A 21,116-nucleotide genomic window follows, 5' to 3' on the forward strand; every position below is an offset into this window, starting at 1 on the left:
GGACAGTGGATGCTGAATATCTGAACAAAAGAGAAAACAAGAGAAATTGCTGGCGAAATTAAATGGGTCTGGCAGCATCTGAGGGGAGAAAGCAGAATTAATGATTCCGTTCTGCTGAAGAGTCAGCGGACTCGAAACAAACTCTGCTTGCTCCCCACAGATGCTGCCAGACCTGCTGAGATTCACCAGACATTTCTATTTTTGTGACATTGTATTAATGATCATCTTCCCTTTCAGTGACATCATGTTTTGAGTTTTTATTCATAATCGCTTACTTTGCTGTTTGGATCTACAGGGAAATTCCTCAATTTCGGTGCTCCTTACTTCTCTGTTCTCCCACGTTGTCCTGAACATTGAAGGTACACTGTTTTATCCAGCTGTAAAATTTAGAGGTTGCTGGCAATCTTGAATTGCATTGATGGAAGGGATCCATTGAACAACAGTGTGAGGATTGTCCAGTCTGTTTATAACTAAATTCTCCCGAGTGGTTCCAACTGGGAGGTGGAGCTGCGGATCGTGAGGTTGTCCAGCAGGTGGCGGTGCCTGCTCTGTGATCAGGGCGAAGTGTGGCTGAACCAGACTGAGACAGTGAGAGTGAAGACTGAAATCATTCCAAATGGTTCAATTATCAGTAACAATTTCTGTGCACAGTTTCTAATTTAAACAACTTGGTTGACATCGGTTGGAAATCAAAACGACAGCAGATTCTCCGTTTATAGCACTCTTTAAATTAATATTCATTTTGACGTGTCCCAATTGAAATCTTCACCTATTGAATGCGGCAGGTTATTTATACCTGGGGTTTCCATTTCACCTTTGTTGTTGTACAGGGTTAATCTTGATCCTCACCTTTGGACCTGGGTTAATTCTTGCAGAGCCTGTTTGGAAGGTTGCACGGTGCTGTTTACATTCATTTAACATTCCTTTTTATTTTAATTTCTTTACAGCAGAGCTTCAGCATTCAGTAAAGGAGGCTGTAATTCTAGAAAAAAAGTTATGCACCAAGACACCCGGGGCAGAGGTAAATAGTGCAGATGGTTTGCTCGCTTTTCCAGTGTTTTCCACTCTCATCCCCCCCCCCCCCCCCCCCACCACCGTTATTAATCAGTTGCTAATTGAAACGCTTCTTCTTTCAGATCAGATATTCTTACAGATCATTAATAATAAAAAGACTATAGAAGGTGAGTCAATCTTTTAATTGAGAATTACTGTCTGTAACATGAAGCTGCTGTGTTTCCTTCTGACCATTGTTTAGCTGCCTCATCTCCAGTCCTTATTTCTCACGATTGAGCCAGCGATGTCCGCTGGGTTAACCCAAGCTGTACTGTAATGGTTTGTATCAGAAAAATTACATTCTGCTTGAACCAAGACCCACCTACTCTAGATGTCTGTTATAACATCTCTGAACGGGTCCTTTAGAAAATATTTCAATTATTTGGTAACCTTTAGGGCTTTTGTGGGGCCCTTAGGGCACAGTGGTATTTATTCCTGATGAAGGGCTTTTGCCCAAAACGTCGATTTTCCTGCTCCTCAGATGCTGCCTGACCTGCTGAGCTTTTCCAGCACCAGTCTGATCTAAACTCTGGTTTCCAGCATCTGCAGTCCTTGTTTTTGCCACAGTGATATTGCCCCTAACTCTGAGTTAGGAGGTCCCAACTTGCCACACAGAGGTGTGACATAATATCCCTGGTCAGGTGGATTAAAACAATTCCTAAACTCAAGGGTCACTCCATCCAAAACGTTTTCTCTCCACAGATGCTGCCAGACCTGCTGAGCTTTTCCAGCAATTTCTGTTTTTGCCTCAAGTCTGTTTGGCTGAGCCCTTTATAGCACAGTGGTGGTGTCCCTATCTTTGTACCATGAGGGCTGGGTATACTTTCCATCAACTCCTGGAGTGTGTTCTAACAGCTCTGGACATGTTGGTTAAAAATAAATCAGTCTGTTTCATCATGCCGAGGGCACGTTTCGCATGGTCAAAAATCCGGACTCTTACTCAAATCAGGAGCTTCTGGTCTTCGGGGTAAGGGGGGGCTTACTGCAGTGTCACAAGACCCACTTGTTACATTTGTAGATGTTTATTTGAAATGCTTGCTTTTGGGATGTAAGCATAACTGGCAAGGTCAATACTTATTGCCCGTGCTTATTGTCCAGGTTGCTCTTTGAATCGGGGTGAAAATCGAAACTGACTGCAAAGGAAAGTGGGGTCAGTCCTCAAACTAAAACAGAAATTGTCGACGAAACTCAGCAGGTCTGGCAGCACCTGTGGCCAGAATGCAGAGTTAATGTTTCGAGACCAGTGACTCTTCATGAGAACTCAGACTGCCTCCTGCAGAGAGCTTCACTGTGGTTTAAGTCAGGCCGAGCCCTGGATTCACAGTGCAACATGAATGGGAAATGCAATTGTGTAATCAGAAGAAGGCTTTGTGGGCTCTCATTCTAACGCAATGCAGCAGTTCATCCAGTTCCACTATTCCAACTGCACTTGGTTGTTTTGCATTTTTGTTTTGAAAACCATAATTGAATCTGCTATTACCACACGCTCTGAAATTCAGCATTCTAGTTTCTAACCACTCATTGCTTCCAAAAGTTTTTCTCCAATTTACTTTGTCAGTCACCTTGAGTCTGCGTCCACCAGTGTCCTCGATCCTTTCTAGTCCTGATTTATGCAATTCTACTTTAAGGATTATGAGCTAGGCTTTGATCACGTTATCTTCCAATGAGAATGTTTATTTTAACTGCCATCTTTATTGCTTCAAAGTTTATTTTTAAATGTCAGATATTGATGTCCATTTTGAAGAAAATTGTAATTGAATCATCAGGAATGGTAATATTACTTCAATATGCCCAGTGTGCTCAGTTGTATCCATCACAAATATTCCATCAAATGATAAAACAATTTAAATGGACCTTAATATGAAGTTTATATCAGATCAATCTTAATCTCATGACTAAAACTTTTCCAGGATTGACAAAAATACTCATATGTTTGCATTATAAGAAATACAACAAAGGTCCCCTAGGCTAAATCTTGATATGAGATTAGATTAATCATTTATTTAGGAGAATGTGAAGGAATAAATTATGTTTTCATTGTAATCAATAAAATTTTAATGGTTTTGGATCAGATATATTTTGTAAGAACCCTTTTCACTGTCTGTAAAGTGGTTGCAATCTCCAAATAACGTGTCAGACAATTGGAAAGGAGATCAGGTGGAATTCCTCCATTCAAAAGCATTTTAATCTTTGGAATAGTCTACCCATGAGAGCTGTGGATGTTCAAACCTTAAATGTATTCAAGAGAGCACTGTGGATTTTCGAGCACTAAGGAGATTAAAGAATAGAAAGATTGTAGAAGAAGTTATGCTACAGTAGAAGATCAGCTACAAATTTATTAAATAATAGGACTTCTCTTAAGGGCTGAATGGACTACTCCTGTTTATCTTTCTTGTACAATTTTAAAAATCTTCCAAACAGAGAAGGACAGAGCAAAAGAAATCCAGTTAGAAATGTTGGGAACCAGAACCTACTGGGTTAAGGAAAATCACTGAAAGTAGCAGCACAGAGAGGAGACTAGAAAACAGAGAATTATAAATATGAAACAACAAAGAAAGTAAACAAAAATGCAACAATGTAGTGTGAGACTTAGGACAATGGATCAGGGAGATTCTCGCAAAAGTTAAGAAAAGAAAAGGAAAAATGACAATTTGCTCAGTTTCTTTCAAATTTCTCAATAATATCCCAAACTCTTGCCAGTTAATGATTTGGTTTTGAAATAGCACTGACACTGTGTAAACAACAGAAAGAATGGACGTGTCTAAGTGGACAGCTCAGTGACAGAATTAAGCAGGAGTGCAAAGATGGTAAAACCACGTGAAGAACTGAGAGGAAGGATATAGAGGGAGAATTGAGAGTGGATTGAGGTGGATAAGGCATTTGTTGAACTGTGTTAACACAGCACAGGGATCAGAATGGAACATTGGTAACCAAAGTCAGTGAGAGCGTTAAAATTATGTTCTGTAGGATAGAGATGGGGGTGGTTGCTCGAAGAAAGTACCCATCATGAATTACCAAGGAACTACAATAAAAAGGTGTACTGTTCAGCCCTCCGTTTGGAGGTAATGTTCAGGGACAATAAGATAGCATGGAGATAATGACAAGTGCCCATTCTTGTGTCGATCATGAGGCCTGGGGCTATTTATATTCCCTGCTATTGTTTCAGTTTTGCAAATTGTGACTATCACTGGGAAGGATGAGATGGCCAGAGGATGGGAACAGAAATACATATTGGGTACACATGTGTACACATGTTGATGTGTACCTAAAGAAATTGCCAAGCTTTGTGATTGCTGTCATGGGAAGGAAGGGAAAGCTTCCAGATGAAGCCCAAGGATGATTTTTTTGGAGCTTCCATCAATCTACCAGCTCCTGGTCCATAAACAGACAGTTTTTTCCAGAAGCAATTTTTATTATTGGCATCTCCTAGCCATGATCCGCCTGGCAGTAGCTTTCACTTTCAGCTCCATCAACAGATTCTCCCCTAAATACAATCACACTGGAGCTGAATGACATCTAATCCTGAACACTTGTTAGTAGGGGACATGCTATGACCCAAAACCCAAGATTGTTGGAGATGTGGCTGGAAATGTTTGATCACCATTCACTCACTAGGCATGGCTATAATCCAATGAACGGAATCTGAATTGTTAGAAAAGAGCTTTACCAACTGCAAAGGCAAACGGGAGAATCTAGCTCACTTGGCTTCCTCTGATAGTTGAATAGATGACAAACTGTGGGAAAGTGTGTCCATGATTTCCGAACATTCAATGTGCATAGATCAGTCTACCCTTCATTGCATCTTTCATCTTTTTTAATGCATAAGCCTTTAGCTTATGTCAATTATGGCTTTGCAGTTAGGAGCTGCTTTCTATTATTTATTTCTCATTTTGTTTTGCTCTTTCTCTGCCTCTTCTTACATTCTTTCCCTCTCACTCTTTCTCTTGTCACATATTTTGGCTGTTTTAGGGAATACTTCCCTTTATGACATTGGTTCTGTTGTTGCAACAATCCAAAAATGTAGGAGTGTGATATTTGACAGACACTCTCACTAACCTTCTTATTATTGGCTAATACTTCGCCAGGAAATAGGAATTCTTTAAAATAGATTGAAAAGTGGTCAATAATTCTATAATTGGAGTGTGCTTTATTTTGATCTTTCATGGGATGTGAGAAATTATCAAAGACAACATTTGTTGCTCATTCTTATTTGTCCTTTATTTTCTCCAAGGGCACCGTGGGCGGCACGGTGGCACAGTGGTTAGCACTGCTGCCTCACAGCGCCAGAGACCCGGGTTCAATTCCCGCCTCAGGTGACTCTCTGTGTGGAGTTTGCACATTCTCCCCGTGTCTGCGTGGGTTTCCTCCGGGTGCTCCGGTTTCCTCCCACACTCCAAAGATGTGCAGGTCAGGTGAATTGGCCATGCTAAATTGCCCGTAGTGTTAGGTAAGGGATAGGTGTAAGGGTATGGGTGGGTTGCGCTTTGGCGGGGCGGTGTGGACTTGTTGGGCCGAAGGGCCTGTTTCCACATTGTAAGTAATCTAATCTAACCTAATTTGCCACACCCTGAGATAACTGACAAATAAATATAACCCAAGATGGACTGTCTCCACAGCAAAAGGAAGTAAGAATTGCAGATTGAGAGAGCAGTTAATGAAATGGACAGGATCCTGGGCTTTATACAGAGGTGCACGTATTGCAAAAGCAAGGAAGTATGACAAAACTATTGACCATTCCTGTAGACACTTCTAACTTTTAAAAGACAAATGAATTTTCCAACAATCCATGGAAATAACTAAAGGATATAATTTTACACTTTAAGACTTTTACTGCAACAAACAAAAAAAAGCAAACACTAATTAACAGGCAACTAATACACTGAACTGAAACAAAGGTGCTTTCATTACATTCAGTGATACAATCAAAATACAGGTAGACAACCCTTTATCCAAAATCCTGAAATCTGAAAAGCTCTAAAGTCCGAAGGTTTTTTTGTGTGAAGTTTTTTTCTCACAAGGTTGTTTGGCGTGTAAGTAGTTAACCCAAATCCACACCCACTCAGATGCGACGTGTGGAGGCGTGGCCCAGCTGACAGGCCTCAATTTTGTTTAAGGGCCCGTTTTACTCACAGTAAGTCTATTCTTTGGAAAGATTTTTAAAACTTACACCATCAAACTGCCACTTATTCTGAAATTTGAAAAATTCCAAATTCCGAAAACCAGCTAGTCCCAAGCATTTTGGATAAACGATTGTGCACCTGTACTCTTACAATTCTTTTCTCTTTGCACTGAACGTCTAGCAGATATATGACCCTATTTTACTGTTGATTGTAATTTAAAATATGTTGTGTGGCATTATCACTGTGCTAAATGGGATAGACTTCAAACAGGTCTAGCAGCTCAAGACTAAGCATTCATAAGGCAATAGGAGCAGAATCATAATTCAACGCAGTCTGTGATCACATGGTCTGGCATGTGCCCTGCTTTGAGATTACCATCAAACAAGGACATCAACCCTCATTCAATAGAGAATTCAGGACAGCATGCCAGAAACAGCATTAAGCATGCCCTAAAGATGACGTGTTAATCTAGTAAAGCTTCAAAACAGGACTAATTATACACCAGGTACCATAAGTAGCAAGTGACAGACAGAGCTGAATGATTCCAAAATCAATGGATCAGATCTAAGCTCTGCAATGCTGCCACATCCAGTCATGAATATTATTGAACAATTCACTGGAGAAGGAGGTTCTACAGTATCCTCATCCTCAGTAGTAGGTAAATGCAGCATATCAGTGCAAAAGGGCACCAATCTTCAGCCAAGGACATTCAAGCAACAATCTACAGTCAGAAATGCTGAAAGGATGATCTATCTCAGCGTCCTCTGGATGTCCCCAGCATCACAGATGCCAGAATTCAGCCAATTTGATTCACTCCACCTGATACCAAGGTGTGCGTCATGATACAATATTTTCCATGTGGGTAGTAGTAGCAGTACTAGAATATTCAAAAGAGCAGGCATGGGTTTGGGACATACTCCACTTTCTAATCGCATCATACCAGGAGGTGGCTGCTCATGTCTGGGGTTTGGGGGATCATGACTCAGGCAATACTAACCTCACTGCTTCCAAGGTCACTTTATTTCTTTTGTGTGGCCTCCCATCATTGTCGTTTCGGATTTCCCTGTTCCTGACCTTTGTTATTCCTCCTCGCTCTTTTACCCATCTAACCTGTGAATGAGGTGGGTTTCCCCAAATTCATTGGTCACTTCACTCAAGAACATGAAGATAACATTATCAAACTCTTCCTTTATCTATATTCATCCTGTGGATAATTCTTTCTAATTGGTTTTGTTCTTATGTCATAGCACTTCATTATTCAAATGTAAATGTTTTACCCATAAATCAGAATGTGTGTCAATGCCTATCTGGTGTAATCAAGTGATTCACACCCAAGAGTGTGGCTCAGAGGTTAAAATTGCTGCCTGAATGTGCCAGGGACTTGGGTTCGATTCCATCCTCAGGCGACTGTCAGTGTGGAGTTTGCACATTCTCCCCATGTCTGCATGGGTTTCCTCCCACAATCCAAAAATGTGCATGTTAGATGGATTGGCGATGCTAAATTGCTGGTAGCCTCCAGGAATGCCTATGCTAGGTGGATTAGCAGGGTGAGATGGGGTGGATCTGGGTGAGATGCTCTTTGGAGGGTCAGCGTGGACTTGATGGGCCACCTACAGGGATTCCATGACTTAGTGGAGCATTCCATTAATACCATTTCATCTCATCCAGCAACTCTGAAGAAACTTTACTGCTCAATGAAAAAGCATGTAAAAATACTTCATAATATCTTTAAAACAGAAACCAGACGTTCCCCCAGCATTATTACATTTTGTTTGTTTGATCTTTCTTGTCATTTTCTCTAAATGTAACTTGTTCAATTATTCAAATAGCAGTTGTTATGCTGCCAGAATTTCTTTGTGTCCAATTTATTGCTCTTCAAAAGTGACCTCATTTTTTTTATTGCCATTTCTACTGAAGCCATCAAGACTGCGTCCATGTGTGTTTTTTAAGGTTCCCATACAATTTCTTTAAATCCAAACAAGATTAATTTGCTTAGTTCCAATTCTTATATATGATTATATTAGATTAGATTCCCAACAGTGTGGAAAAGGCCCTTCAGCCCAACAAGTCCACACCGACCCTCCGATGAGCAACCCACCCAAACCCATTCCCCTACATTTACCCCTGACTGATGCACCTAACACTACGGGCAATTTAGCATGGCCAATTCACCTAACCTGCACATCTTTGGACTGTGGGAGGAAACTGGAGCACCCGGAGGAAACCCACACAGACACAGGGAGAATGTGCAAACTCCACACAGACAGTTGCCCAAGTCGGGAATTGAACCCAGTTCCCTGGTGCTGTTAGGCAGCAATGCTACATGGAATTATTAAAGTTGCTGAGAGTCCTGTTATGCCAATATGCAAAAAGAATAACAGGCTCACTCAGATTGAGGAAGAATGAGTTAATCCAGTGACATGAAATTGTAACCTGGTAGCTGAAAGAATCCTTAGAGGCATAGCATTCCAACCAGAACTCCATCAATAAACGAATTGACTTAGATTCTATCTACCTTCCCTTGTAAAAAAGAACCGGAAATGACATTACCCACCTTAAGAAACCAAGACCTATAAATAGAGAGGTGGGACATACCACCAGTGCTTCACTGGCGATTCTCACTGATAATGTTACCTAATATGGTGACGAAATGTCTGAAAACAAACTTTCCAGCTCAGCGAGCTAACTTACATACTTATCATCAACCTGAGCTACAAATCTTCTCAAAAATTACTAGAGTTAACACCTCTTTTTGTCTATTTCTCCAAAGTCCAGAACAAACTATTTTCCATTTGACGTACTTGCATCATTTTACATATTTATTAAAGAGAACTTTCCGTGGACAATAAAGAGCAAAAGTGTGTTTCAAACACTGAATTTTAAAATCAAAAGCAATTAGTTTTCTGAATGTTTTGGGAAATAAACTGTAGCTTTCACAGTTTTGAGGATGGGTTGCTTAACCTGAAACATTAACTCTGCTTTGTCTCCACAGATGCTGCCAGACCTGCTGAGCTTTTCCAGCAATTCTATTTTTGTAGCTTTCACAGCTTTATTTATTTTCACAAAATGTCTGCAGTATTTTAGATTTAAAAATTTTCCATTCAAAAAGACGATTAGCTTCTTTCAGAAACTGATCTTTGTCAAATTCTCATATCGATACTTTGAGGCCACTGTATAAACTCAGATAACTTACTTTTAAGTTCCATTTAATGGTATGCAAAATTAAAATTCATCAGGAATAAAATTCTCAAGTCTTTAACCTTGGCAATGTTTCTAACCCAAGATCAATCCAACTCTGAATCATCCCAATTTACACAATCAACAATTGAGAAAAATCATTCTAAACTTGTGTGAACTTTTTATCCGGATTAAAAATCTCTTCATCAGAAAATCCCCTAATTATAATTCTGGCTAGTAACTGTGACTTGTGAGTTCATTCCTTGAAGAGTTTATTTATTACCCTTTTGAACGAGTATCATTACTTGTTATCTTTTCTTCAAACTACTGAAATGCAACAAGGTTAATTTCCAAGAAGGATCTTGACCTGTTTAGCCCAAACAAGCCTTTAATCTTTCACACAAAGTGCAATAATCTACAACTTAACTTTCCATAACATTTAACTGAGACAGACATGCTCAATCACAACTCTGTATCACTGGAAGATCCTTGCATTTACACACAATCTCCACAACATCCCAGTCATAAAGTCATCGAGTCATAGAGATGTACAGCACGGGAACAGACCCTTCGGTCCAACTCGTCCATGCTGACCAGATATCCCAACCCAATCTCATCCCACCTGCCAGCACCTGGCCCATGTCCTTCCTATTCATACACCCATCCAGATGCCTTTTAAATGTTGCAATTGTACTATCCTCCACCACTTCCTCTGGCAGCTCATTCCATACACCCTCTGAGTGAAAGATTTCAGAATTTTTTTAGCGACTCCCATGCAATAGCCCTACCACCTTTAGCTGCTACATTATAATGTCAGAAAAAGCGATGTTCACTGATGTATGCACAATGTTCAACAAGGCTTGCAATTACTCATATATCGAAGCAATCCAAGTCCAAACGCAACAAAACGTTAAGCCTTTCATTCCTAGGATCATTCTCATGAATCTCCTCTGGACCCGCTCCAGGATCAGTATATCCTTCCTGAAGAATGGGGCCCATAATTGTTGACAATACCCTAACTGTGATCTGACCAGAGCCTTATAAAGCCTCAGAAGTACATCCCTGCTTTTATATTCTAGTCCTCTCGAGATGAATGACAACATTTCCTTGCTCTGTACTTGGTGACGATCCCATCCACAGTATGTTTTGCCATTTCTTCATCTTTCAAATATCTGGTTTGGCTCACCAAATTGTAAAAACCCTCTTTTAGGTCTGAAGGTTCCAATTAGATATCGCAACTTGAATACAGAAACAGAAATTGCTGGAAAAGCTCAGCAGGTCCAGCAGCACTTGTGGAGAGAAATCAGAGTTAACATTTCGGGTTGAGTGACCCTTCTGCAGAACTGAAACATTAACTCTGATTTCTCTTCATAGATGCTGCCAGACCTGCTGAGCTTTTCCAGCAATTTCTGTTTTCACTTCTGACCTACAGCATCTGCAGTTCTTCTGATGTTTACAACTTGAATACAGTTCCACTTAACCTGACGCCTCTTTATTACATCAGTCAGCATTAGCATGCACTCACTGATTGCTTAGAAGTCCCATTAACTAAGGCTTGTCTCAGATGGTCAGTCCATTAATAAATCTCCTGGTGATGTCAAAGCAGCTGACCAAATCACGCTTATCTAATTGCAACAAGTCTTATTTCTTTCTATACTTTCCCCTTGCTCTGACTGTGTGTCATATAAGGCAGATAACAATTTCTGGCCCCTCTAATTGTGTTTTTACTTACATCATTGTCCTGTTTGAAATCATGGCTGTATGTATGGACTTAGGCATGCGAATTAAAGTTTTGTTCGAATAAAGATAGGCAGCTCTTAGGGGTGTCTCTCTGACTCCTGAAATATTGGAGTGAAGAAGGCGGCGTTAGTATAATGGCAGGAACAATGAGCTAAGGACTGTCACAGCTCCAGCACAGCTTTCAAAATTACTTTGCAGACTTTGGCACGGATCTGTATCTTGATCGGTATCCTCCCATCCTGCCTTTCTGCTCTCCTGCCCATAATGCAGTTCTTCAGTCAGGGCACCATTTTCCTTCTCCAATGCCCATTCCACCATCAAGGGGCAAACTCCGCACCGTAGGAGTTCACCACAACCAGTTAGTTTTCATTAATACGAAATAAGTGAAAACATGGTTACGAGATTCCAAGTGAATGACACTGAACCTTTGTGTGTGCGTGTGAGATGGAAAACACTGGATTACAGCTGTAACATTTGCAATTCCTCAGTCCCCTGTACTCCGTATACATCTCTGTACTTAAGGAGGATTGAAATAATATGGACAATACCTCTCTAAATCCTGCCTTCTCTTCCCTCAGGACTTTTGAATGAACCCAGTTCCTGGTGCCTTATCTAGTTTAAATATATCCAATCAACCCAGTACTTTCACTTCATTAATTTTAAACCCTTCCTGTGTCTGAACGACCTCCTTTTTCATTATGATGGAGGCAATACCTACTTTAGTAAAGACTGATGCAAAATATGAATTGAAGTATATGCTTACAGAAGAATATTTTACATTTGCTTAGATTTTTGCTGTCAATCTCTTCTCATGCACCCTTTCTTTTCAATCCCTTCTGAACCGAATTTTAATCTCAATTATGTCATCCACCTAACAGCTGTTGCAGGCACTTGTTTTCTTGTTCATAGAATCATAGAATCCCTTTTTGTGTGGAAGCAGGCCATTTGGCCCATCGAGTCCACACCAGCTCTCTGAAGAGCATTCCACCCAGACCCACCATCTCCCCATAAACCTGCATTTCCCATGGCCAATCCACCTAACCTGCACACCTTTGGACTGTGGGAGGAAACTGGAGCACCTTGAGGAAACCCAGGGAGAATGTGCAAACTTCACACAGAGAGAGGGTAGAATCAAGCCCGGGTCCTTGGTGCTATTGATTTTAATGAGGTAAAAACAATGACTGCAGATGCTGAAAATCAAATACTGGATTAGTGGTGCTGGAAGAGCACAGCAGTTCAGGCAGCATCCAACGAGCAGCGAAATCAACGTTTCGGGCAAAAGCCCTTCATCAGGAATAAAGGCAATGAGCCTGAAGCATGGAGAGATAAGCTAGAGGAGGGTGGGGGTGGGGAGAGAGTAGCATAGAGTACAATGGGTGAGTGGGGGAGGAGATGAAGGTGATAGGTCAAGGAGGAGAGGGTGGAGTGGATAGGTGGAAAAGAAGATAGGCAGGTCGGACAAGTCAAGGAGACAGTAACTGAGCTGGAAGTTTGAAACTAGGATGAGGTGGGGGAAGGGAAAATGAGGAAGCTGTTGAAGTCCACATTGATGCCCTGGGGTTGAAGTGTTCCGAGGCGGAAGATGAGGCGTTCTTCCTCCAGGCGTCTGGTGGTGAGGGAGCGGCGGTGAAGGAGGCCCAGAACCTCCATGTCCTCGGCAGAGTGGGAGGGGGAGTTGAAATGTTGGGCCACGGTGCGGTTTGGTTGATTGGTGCGGGTGTCTCGGAGATGTTCCCTAAAGCGCTCTGCTAGGAGGCGCCCAGTCTCCCCAATGTAGAGGAGACCACATCGGGAGCAACGGATACAATAAATGATATTGGTGGATGTGCAGGTGAAACTTTGATGGATGTGGAAGGCTCCTTTAGGGCCTTGGATAGAGGTGAGGGAGGAGGTGTGGGCACAGGTTTTACAGTTCCTGCGGTGGCAGGGGAAAGTGCCAGAATGGGAGGGTGGGTCGTAGGGGGGTGCCCCCCTACGACCCACCCTCCCATTCTGGCACTTTCCCCTGCCACCGCAGGAACTGTAAAACCTGTGCCCACACCTCCTCCCTCACCTCTATCCAAAGCCCTAAAGGAGCCTTCCACATCCATCAAAGTTTCACCTGCACATCCACCAATATCATTTATTGTATCCGTTGCTCCCGATGTGGTCTCCTCTACATTGGGGAGACTGGGCGCCTCCTAGCAGAGCGCTTTAGGGAACATCTCCGAGACACCCGCACCAATCAACCAAACCGCCCCGTGGCCCAACATTTCAACTCCCCCTCCCACTCTGCCTAGGACATGGAGGTTCTGGGCCTCCTTCACCGCCGCTCCCTCACCACCAGACGCCTGGAGGAAGAACGCCTCATCTTCCGCCTCGGAACACTTCAACCCCAGGGCATCAATGTGGACTTCAACAGCTTCCTCATTTCCCCTTCCCCCACCTCATCCTAGTTTCAAACTTCCAGCTCAGTTACTGTCTCCTTGACTTGTCCGAATGCCTATCTTCTTTTCCACCTATCCACTCCACCCTCTCCTCCTTGACCTATCACCTTCATCTCCTCCCCCACTCACCCATTGTACTCTATGCTACTCTCTCCCCACCCCCACCCTCCTCTAGCTTATCTCTCCATGCTTCAGGCTCACTGCCTTTATTCCTGATGAAGGGCTTTTGCCCGAAACGTTGATTTCGCTGCTCGTTGGATGCTGCCTGAACTGCTGTGCTCTTCCAGCACCACTAATCCAGCTATTGATTTTAATCTCCAGCTGTTTCTTTTTTCATAGAGAGGATTTTGGATTTGTTGGCTTGCATTTCCCCCCTCATAAGAGTGTCTCTTGGCTATACTGTTTCTTGAAAGTAGCCACAAAAACTGAAAATTGCGCTTTCTTCTTATGCAGGGTTAGAGTGAGCTGATAGGCAGGCTTGACAATACCAGTCATTACAGCAGACTAGCTGGTTAATGTTCATTGTTTGGGACACAGAAGAATAGTCATTTCAACAGAATACTATAAGTTGAGAATGCTCATGGAAATATCATTTTTGTGGGGAAAATATATGAAAAAATGGCAAGTATAATCAGTTATCAGACAAGTTACCTTTTCCATCCTGCCAGCTATTTGCAAGCGTTATCCACTGAGTTTGACCATTATGCATTTTATCCTCATATATCCCTAAAGTGTCTTGCCTTACCATTTTGCTGTATAACATTACTGTGAAGTGCTTTTAGACATTTCACTACATTAATGGCTCTTTTTAATCTTGTAATTTATGTCTCATTTGAATAATCTGCATAAGAAGTAAAAGGCACAAGACACCAGAAATGATACAGAATAATGCACATTGGAGTCAGAAATGTTTTTTGATGGTGGAAGGTCTGCAGATTGATGTAGATACTTTTAAGAACTTGATTGTAATTCTCTGTAAATGAGTGGTTTTGAATAAATGTAAATCCCACTCTGAATTCCAGATGAGCTCTGACATGTGCAGTATTCTGCCCTCTTGTGTAGCTATAAATTTTCACAAATGAGATATGATGCTTACTAAGTGTTTGAGAAGCTTTGCCACACCCAGTGGAGTAAATCTTGTTCATGTTTTATACAATAGAGATATGTATCGGCTGTGGGAGTCTACAAGTGATTACTCAGCATCCACTCTTTGAAGGAGGACTTTGTGATCCATGTAAGGTATTGCACATAAAATAATTTAGAGGGAAATGCAAATGAGAATTAAAGTGCATGACAACTATGTTAACTAGTGAATGGGCTGTGACTTTGTCATTGTTAGTAAACGGTACAGAGATGCCTTATATCTGTTGACGGAGTTAACTTCAGTGGAACTGATGCAACTTATTTTATAGATTGCAGGTACAAGTACAAAATCACCTTGGAAAACAGATCTTAATTTATCTGATGAAAAGGTCTGATGAAGAGTCACCTAGACTCAAAACGTTAGCTTGCTGTCTCTCTGGATGCTGCCTGACCTGCTGTGATTTCCAGCATTTTTTGCTTTACAGATTCCAGCAGCTGCAGTAATTTGCTCCAACATTGTTCTCAATTTATCTACCTAAGTGAAGAATTCAAATGCACAACAAGAAAAATGAGACAATACCATACTTAGCAAGCACTTTTAATTTTGTAGTTTAATTTACAGTTGTGAATGATTCAGGATTGAGATCAGTGGTTTTCTTTCACTCACTTAAACCTCTTTGCTATATGGATCTGAATCAATTTGATTTTGGATACAATTGCTTTTCTAGATAATTTCAAACTCGAAGATCTGTAATTTAGATTTCAGTTCAGTGTCCAGGTTTTGAGGTCTGAATAAGTCATATCAAACTCAAAATGTTCACTGTATTTCTCTTTCCACAGATGCTGATGCGACTGAGTTTCTCCAGTGCTTTCTCCTTTTATTTCAGATCTGCTTCAATTGCTGTACATTGATTGTTACAAGATGGACATTCAAAACATCAATGATTTTTTTTGTTGCTCCTTTCAAATACTGACTGAATTTCACACATTTCTCTGTGTTTATATTTTTATCTGCACTGCAAAATCTATGTATTTCTTTCACTAGGACAACTTCTTGGAGACGATGTTCCTGTATGATCAGGATGGGTACCAATCCTTTTGCACAATTTGCTGTGGTGGAACCAAAGTGCTGATGTGTGGAAATTCTGGGTGTAAGAGGTACAGGCAGTATGCTTTTAAGACATTAATCATTTTTCATTCACACCTTAACAGAAGTGCCTTCAAACACTGTTGTATTCCTTGTCATCATCGCCACTAATTGTATACTAAATACATAATTAATGTTAAAGTTATTTTTTTATATTCAATCTCTTGAACTAATTAGGAAATTGTGAACATTCTACATGCAACATGAACAGTTTGTGAAAGAAACAAAGCTAATGTTTCATCAGATTTGATGAGTTAAGTTTAGAACAGATTTTAAGCCGATACAGAGGAAAGGAAAGGGGGGAGAAACAAGAAAGCATAAAATGAGAATGATTTGGAGATGCTGCTCTTGGACTGGGGAGGACAAAGTTAAAAATCAAACAACACCAGTTTATAGTCCAGCAGGTTTATTTGGAAGCACTAGCTTTTGGAGTGCTGCTCCTTCATCAGGTGGTTGCCCGATGAGGAAGCAGCACTTCGAAAGCTAGTAATGTTGGACTATAATGTCGAAACCTGTTGGATTATAACCTGGCGTTGTGTACTTTTGATCATAATAAAATGAAAAGATCTGTAACTGGCTAGAGAGATTAAATAGCAATATTTGTCTTAATGTGTGATTTTTAAAAAATGTATGGTATACATATTAATAGATGGTGTTTGTAATTGTGTCCATCTCTAAGGATGAGCTGCCTTAATGCGGAATAGTGAAGATTAACATTGAACTTGTGTAATATCAACTTAATGCAACAGATGGAGCTCAAGCACATGAGATTGGAGCAAAAGTCCTGCTAATGTATACACCCTGTGATGTCATTGTGTGCAGGCATGCAGATAGATTTTGCAAATTTATCTTCCAAGTACAAAGTTTCATGTGGCAGAAATAGTAGGAATTTATCAGGAAAGATTTTGTTAAGCTTGAAAGAGTTCAGAAAAGATATGCAAGGATGTTGCCAGGGTTGGAGGGTGAGAACTTACAGGAGTGGCTGAATAGGCTGGAGCTATTTTCCCCGGAGCATCAGAGGCTGAGGGGTGACCTTATAGAAGTTTATAAAATCATGAGGGGCAAAGGTATGGTGAATGGTCAAGGTCTTTTCCCCAGAGTAGGGGAGCCCAAAACTAGAAGGCATACATATAAGGTGAGAGGGGAAAGACTTGAAAGGAAAGTAGGGGGCAATGTTTTCACGCAGAGGGTGCTATGTGTATGGAATAAACTGGCAGAGGAAGTGGTGGAGGCATCTGGATGGGTATCTGAATAGGAGGGTTCAGAGGGAAGTGGGCCAAATGCTGGCAAATGGGACTAGATTAATTTAGGATATCCAGTCAGCACGGACGGGTTGGACCGAAGGGTTTGTTTCCATGCTGTACATTTCTATGATTCTAATTGGGATAAATCAAGTCAGTGGATTTGGTGGTGTGATTTGTTCTATGGGGATGCATATACCAATGTTTCTGGAGAATATCCTTGTACAAGCTCTACCCTGTTTAACATTTTAACATTTTAAACCTAAAAATCTTCCCAGTGATTAGATGTAATGAGCTGTATATTTACATATTTAAAATGTCCCAATAATCGGAATGTTCTTTTTGCTCTATAATAAATCTTCATGCAACCACTATTGTACAGGTGGAATAAATAGATTATTGGTTTGATATAATTTTTAATCTATTTCATTGTTCAGCATAGTGAATAGCCTGATTCAGTTACAATATGCAGCTGCATAAAATTTGTAATAGTTTCTCATTGATGTTTCCCTAAATGAATGATGACTCCAATGCATGTAGGTGCTACTGTTGTGAGTGTTTAGATGCTCTTGTGAAGCCTGGTGCTGCAAAACAGGCTGAAGCAATGGAACCCTGGGTGTGTTTCATGTGCTGTCCAGTTCAGTCTTTTGGCCTACTCCGGAAAAAGAAGACGTGGCAACTAAAACTGAAGCAGTTCTTTGACCAAGAGAGTGTAAGTATAATGGCTGCTTCAATTGAGATATTATTGCTTACAACAGTAGTGACTGTTGCATGCTCTGGAATATCCTGGGGTTTGCATCAGGGGCCAAGTTAGTCCAAGTCTTTATTTCCTTTTCTAAAATTACTTTTGAGAGCTATGCACAGAAATCAACGTGCAGGAAGCTAAATGTGGCGACTAAGAGTGTCAATCCTACCCCATCAGAGTCATGACAAAAAAAAATTGCAGTTGGCTTCAGTTTTAACTTGCATTGTAGTTTAACATTTTCTGGGTTAGTAATATTTTCTTGCTGAGAGCATTTTCCATTAAGAGTAATAAACAATGCAAGCATTGTATGTTTTATTCATCATTTTACATCTATTTGCTTTAATGACTCTCAACTTTGACAATACACACCCCAATTTTCATTACCCTCACCTGACAGGTAAAACTCAGCAAAAGAAGTTCAACCTTTCATGTAAATCCATGTATAATTTGTCAAACTCCATAATAGAAATGTTAGTAAAATTACACACCGTTTATCTGAGGGCTTGTGGATATAAAATTAATAACAATTTGTATTTACATAACACTTTTTAATATAATAAAATATCTAAAGACACCATCAGTAACTTAGGGGTCCCCATTGACTAGAAGCCAAACTGGATCATATTTATGAATGCTGTGGCTGTAAAACAAGTCATTGTCTAGGAATTCTGCAGCAATATTTTGTGGTTAAGAAGGTTAGGTTGGAATTTTCTTTTATGGCAAGAAGATAGTAAATGAGGAGAGAGACTTACAAGTCCAATAATGAAATTACTGAAAGCTGGAAGGCCTGTTTAAAAATACAATTGTCAATGGAACAGTGACCTTTGTCTCAAATGGACGAGAAAACAAGGAAGTGGAAGTTTTATGGCTATGTAAAGCTTTGTTGGATCCCATTTAAAGCTAAGCATTTGTTCTGGAAGCAGTATCTATGGAAGAATGAACAGACCCAGGAAGAGGTGTGATGCAAGTTCGCCAAGACTTTGAAGGGCTTTGATTGGATAAGAGACTGGCAGGTTATTACCCTTATCTGTCAAATCCATAACACTCTCAGGATAAGGAACAAATTATTTAGAACTGAGATGAGGAAACGTTTCTTCCCTCAAAGACTTGTGAATCTTTGGAATCCCTTATCTCAGAAAGTAGTAATTGCTCCATCATTGAAACTTAACTAGATGCTTGACCTTTCCAGGAATCATGGGATATAGGCAGCAGGCTGGCAAAAATAGTTAAGGCTGATGGTGAGCCATGATCATGTTAAATGGCCATAAGATCCACTCTGATTTCGTATAGACTTCCTGAGATGATACCAGGCGTGTAGGCATTAAATCAGAGAAACCAATTACTTGTTAGCTTGACTGAGGGTGTATCCTAACTGAGGTGTTTAAGCTGTTAAAGAAAATGCTAGTATAATTAAATAGAAACTATTCCATCTAGTTCAAGCGTCAAGCAATGGACATAACCTCAAAATTAAAGCAACTGCTTTGAAGGATGATGATGAGTCGAACATTTTTACACAAGATTCGGAGATGCCTGTGGTGGAAGTCTGATACATACTGTCAAAACAACAGGTTAGGTCAATTGAAAATTGAATATTGAGCGTGATCTATTGTTAGGCAAGAAAAACAAAGGATATGGACTTGTGGATAAGTTACTGATGAGCTTTTATCAAATTTGTTTCATTTTGTATGGCATACAAGCATTAATAGCAAGGGTAGCATTTGTTACCCACCCCCAAACCATGCAATTAGCAGCATTGTGGACAATGACATTTTAGGAAATGCTCACATAGAAAGAGTTTCTCAGAGGTTTTGGTATGTATACAGCCTTTGATGCAATACAATCATAGGGAAAATTTTAATAAATAGAAACAAAAGTCAAGAGAGGGCATAGATTCATTTATCAGTGACATGCATCATTTATCAGACAACTGCAAATATGTAACATTAAATTTGCCCCATTGAGAGATTTTGTGTTTATGGAGTTTCATGGACAAACTGAAGTAAGGAAACAAAGTCGTCATTGTTGGGGGTGATAGGTCTTGTGGCAAAAATAACATTCAAATCAATACAATATGTTGCGCACAAAAGTGAAGGTGTCAGTACCATTATGTGGTCTGGGAAACAACAAGAAACGACTGGAGATGCAATAATGAAGACTTCTCTCTGTGACAGAGTCAGAGGCTGGATCAGCATAAAGATTGCCCTGCCAAGGATAGAGGGGTATATTCACTGGCCAGTTTAAAACAGGCTGTCATAATAAAAAGATGTTAACATCAAAACTAAAGTTAACACCCATAACAAAGAGTAGTATCAAAGAAATTGAAGAACCTCACAACAGCGAAACCACGTAACTAGCAGGGAACAAAGAATGAAAAAGGAAGCATTAAAATGTTGATGTAAGAGTAAATCGATGCCAAATGAATTTTAAACTTAGTGGGGTGACAGATGTATCAGTCCTCTCAGGCATCAAGAAACACTGTAGCTATACACCATTTGATTTTATAGACCGTGACACATTCAGTTAAAAGTAACAGGCCAGGTGACTGCATGAGTGCATGATATAAAAAGAACAATCTTCGAGTTTTTATACGTGATTCCAAATCAAGCATGCTCTTTATTGAGCAGAAAAGCAAGGACATAACTGAGATGTATTTTCAAGGTTGATGAAGTTGACAGTGAGGAGAAACAGATGATTCAGAACTGAACTCCTCAAATTGTTCGTCGGAAAGGCTAAAGCTAGCACAAAAAGCTAGCTACACGTAAGGTTGAGAGCAGATGCATTCCAGTTTTCTTATTCACACCTAAAAAAAGTTCTGCACCCACTCCTGAAAAAAAAAGCATGAGACTGAGGCATTGCTTCACCGAGCAGTGATTTTGCTGGTGACCAAATCAACAAAGATGTTTTTCACATAGTGCCAATTCCACAATCAGCTCACTCAGAATTTGCGTCCCTCTATACACCAGTAGAGAAGGAAATCCACCCTATGGCATCCAGGGATCAAAGATTAGATTAGATTAGATTTCCTACAGTGCGGAAACAGGCCCTTCGGCCCAACAAGTCCATACCGACCTTCTGAAGAGCCATTCCGTTACATTGTACCCCTGACTAATGCACCTAACACTACGGGCAATTTAGCATGGCCAACCCACCTAACCTGCACATCTTTGGACTGTGGGAGGAAACCAGAGCACCCGCAGGAAACCCACACAGACACAGGGAGAATGTGCAAACTCCACACAGACAGTTGCCCCAGGTGGGAATTGAACCTGGGTCCCTGGTACTGTGAGGCAGCCGTGCTTACCAATGAGTCACTGTGCTGCCCTGAAAAGCAAGTGAGCAGCATAATTTTCACTAAGTGTGATGCTTTTATTGGTTTCTGATTGT

The 21,116-nt window shown here is 40.6% G+C and overlaps 1 protein-coding gene across 1 annotated transcript in view; it reads left to right on the forward strand.

Annotated features, from left to right (window-relative positions):
* Nucleotides 1-737: 737 nt before the first annotated feature.
* Nucleotides 738-21,116, forward strand: part of LOC140481033 (DNA (cytosine-5)-methyltransferase 3-like) — a 43,208-nt gene continuing 22,829 nt past the window's right edge. The window contains exons 1-6 of the mRNA XM_072576630.1: nt 738-785; nt 948-1,021; nt 1,137-1,181; nt 14,676-14,755; nt 15,645-15,757; nt 17,528-17,699. Of these exons, the coding sequence (XP_072432731.1) occupies nt 997-1,021; nt 1,137-1,181; nt 14,676-14,755; nt 15,645-15,757; nt 17,528-17,699 (435 nt within the window). The 5' untranslated portion in view covers nt 738-785; nt 948-996. The remainder of the gene's footprint in view (nt 786-947; nt 1,022-1,136; nt 1,182-14,675; nt 14,756-15,644; nt 15,758-17,527; nt 17,700-21,116) is intronic.

Source organism: Chiloscyllium punctatum, chromosome 9, assembly GCF_047496795.1.
Source record: "Chiloscyllium punctatum isolate Juve2018m chromosome 9, sChiPun1.3, whole genome shotgun sequence".
Lineage (NCBI taxonomy): Eukaryota > Metazoa > Chordata > Chondrichthyes > Orectolobiformes > Hemiscylliidae > Chiloscyllium > Chiloscyllium punctatum.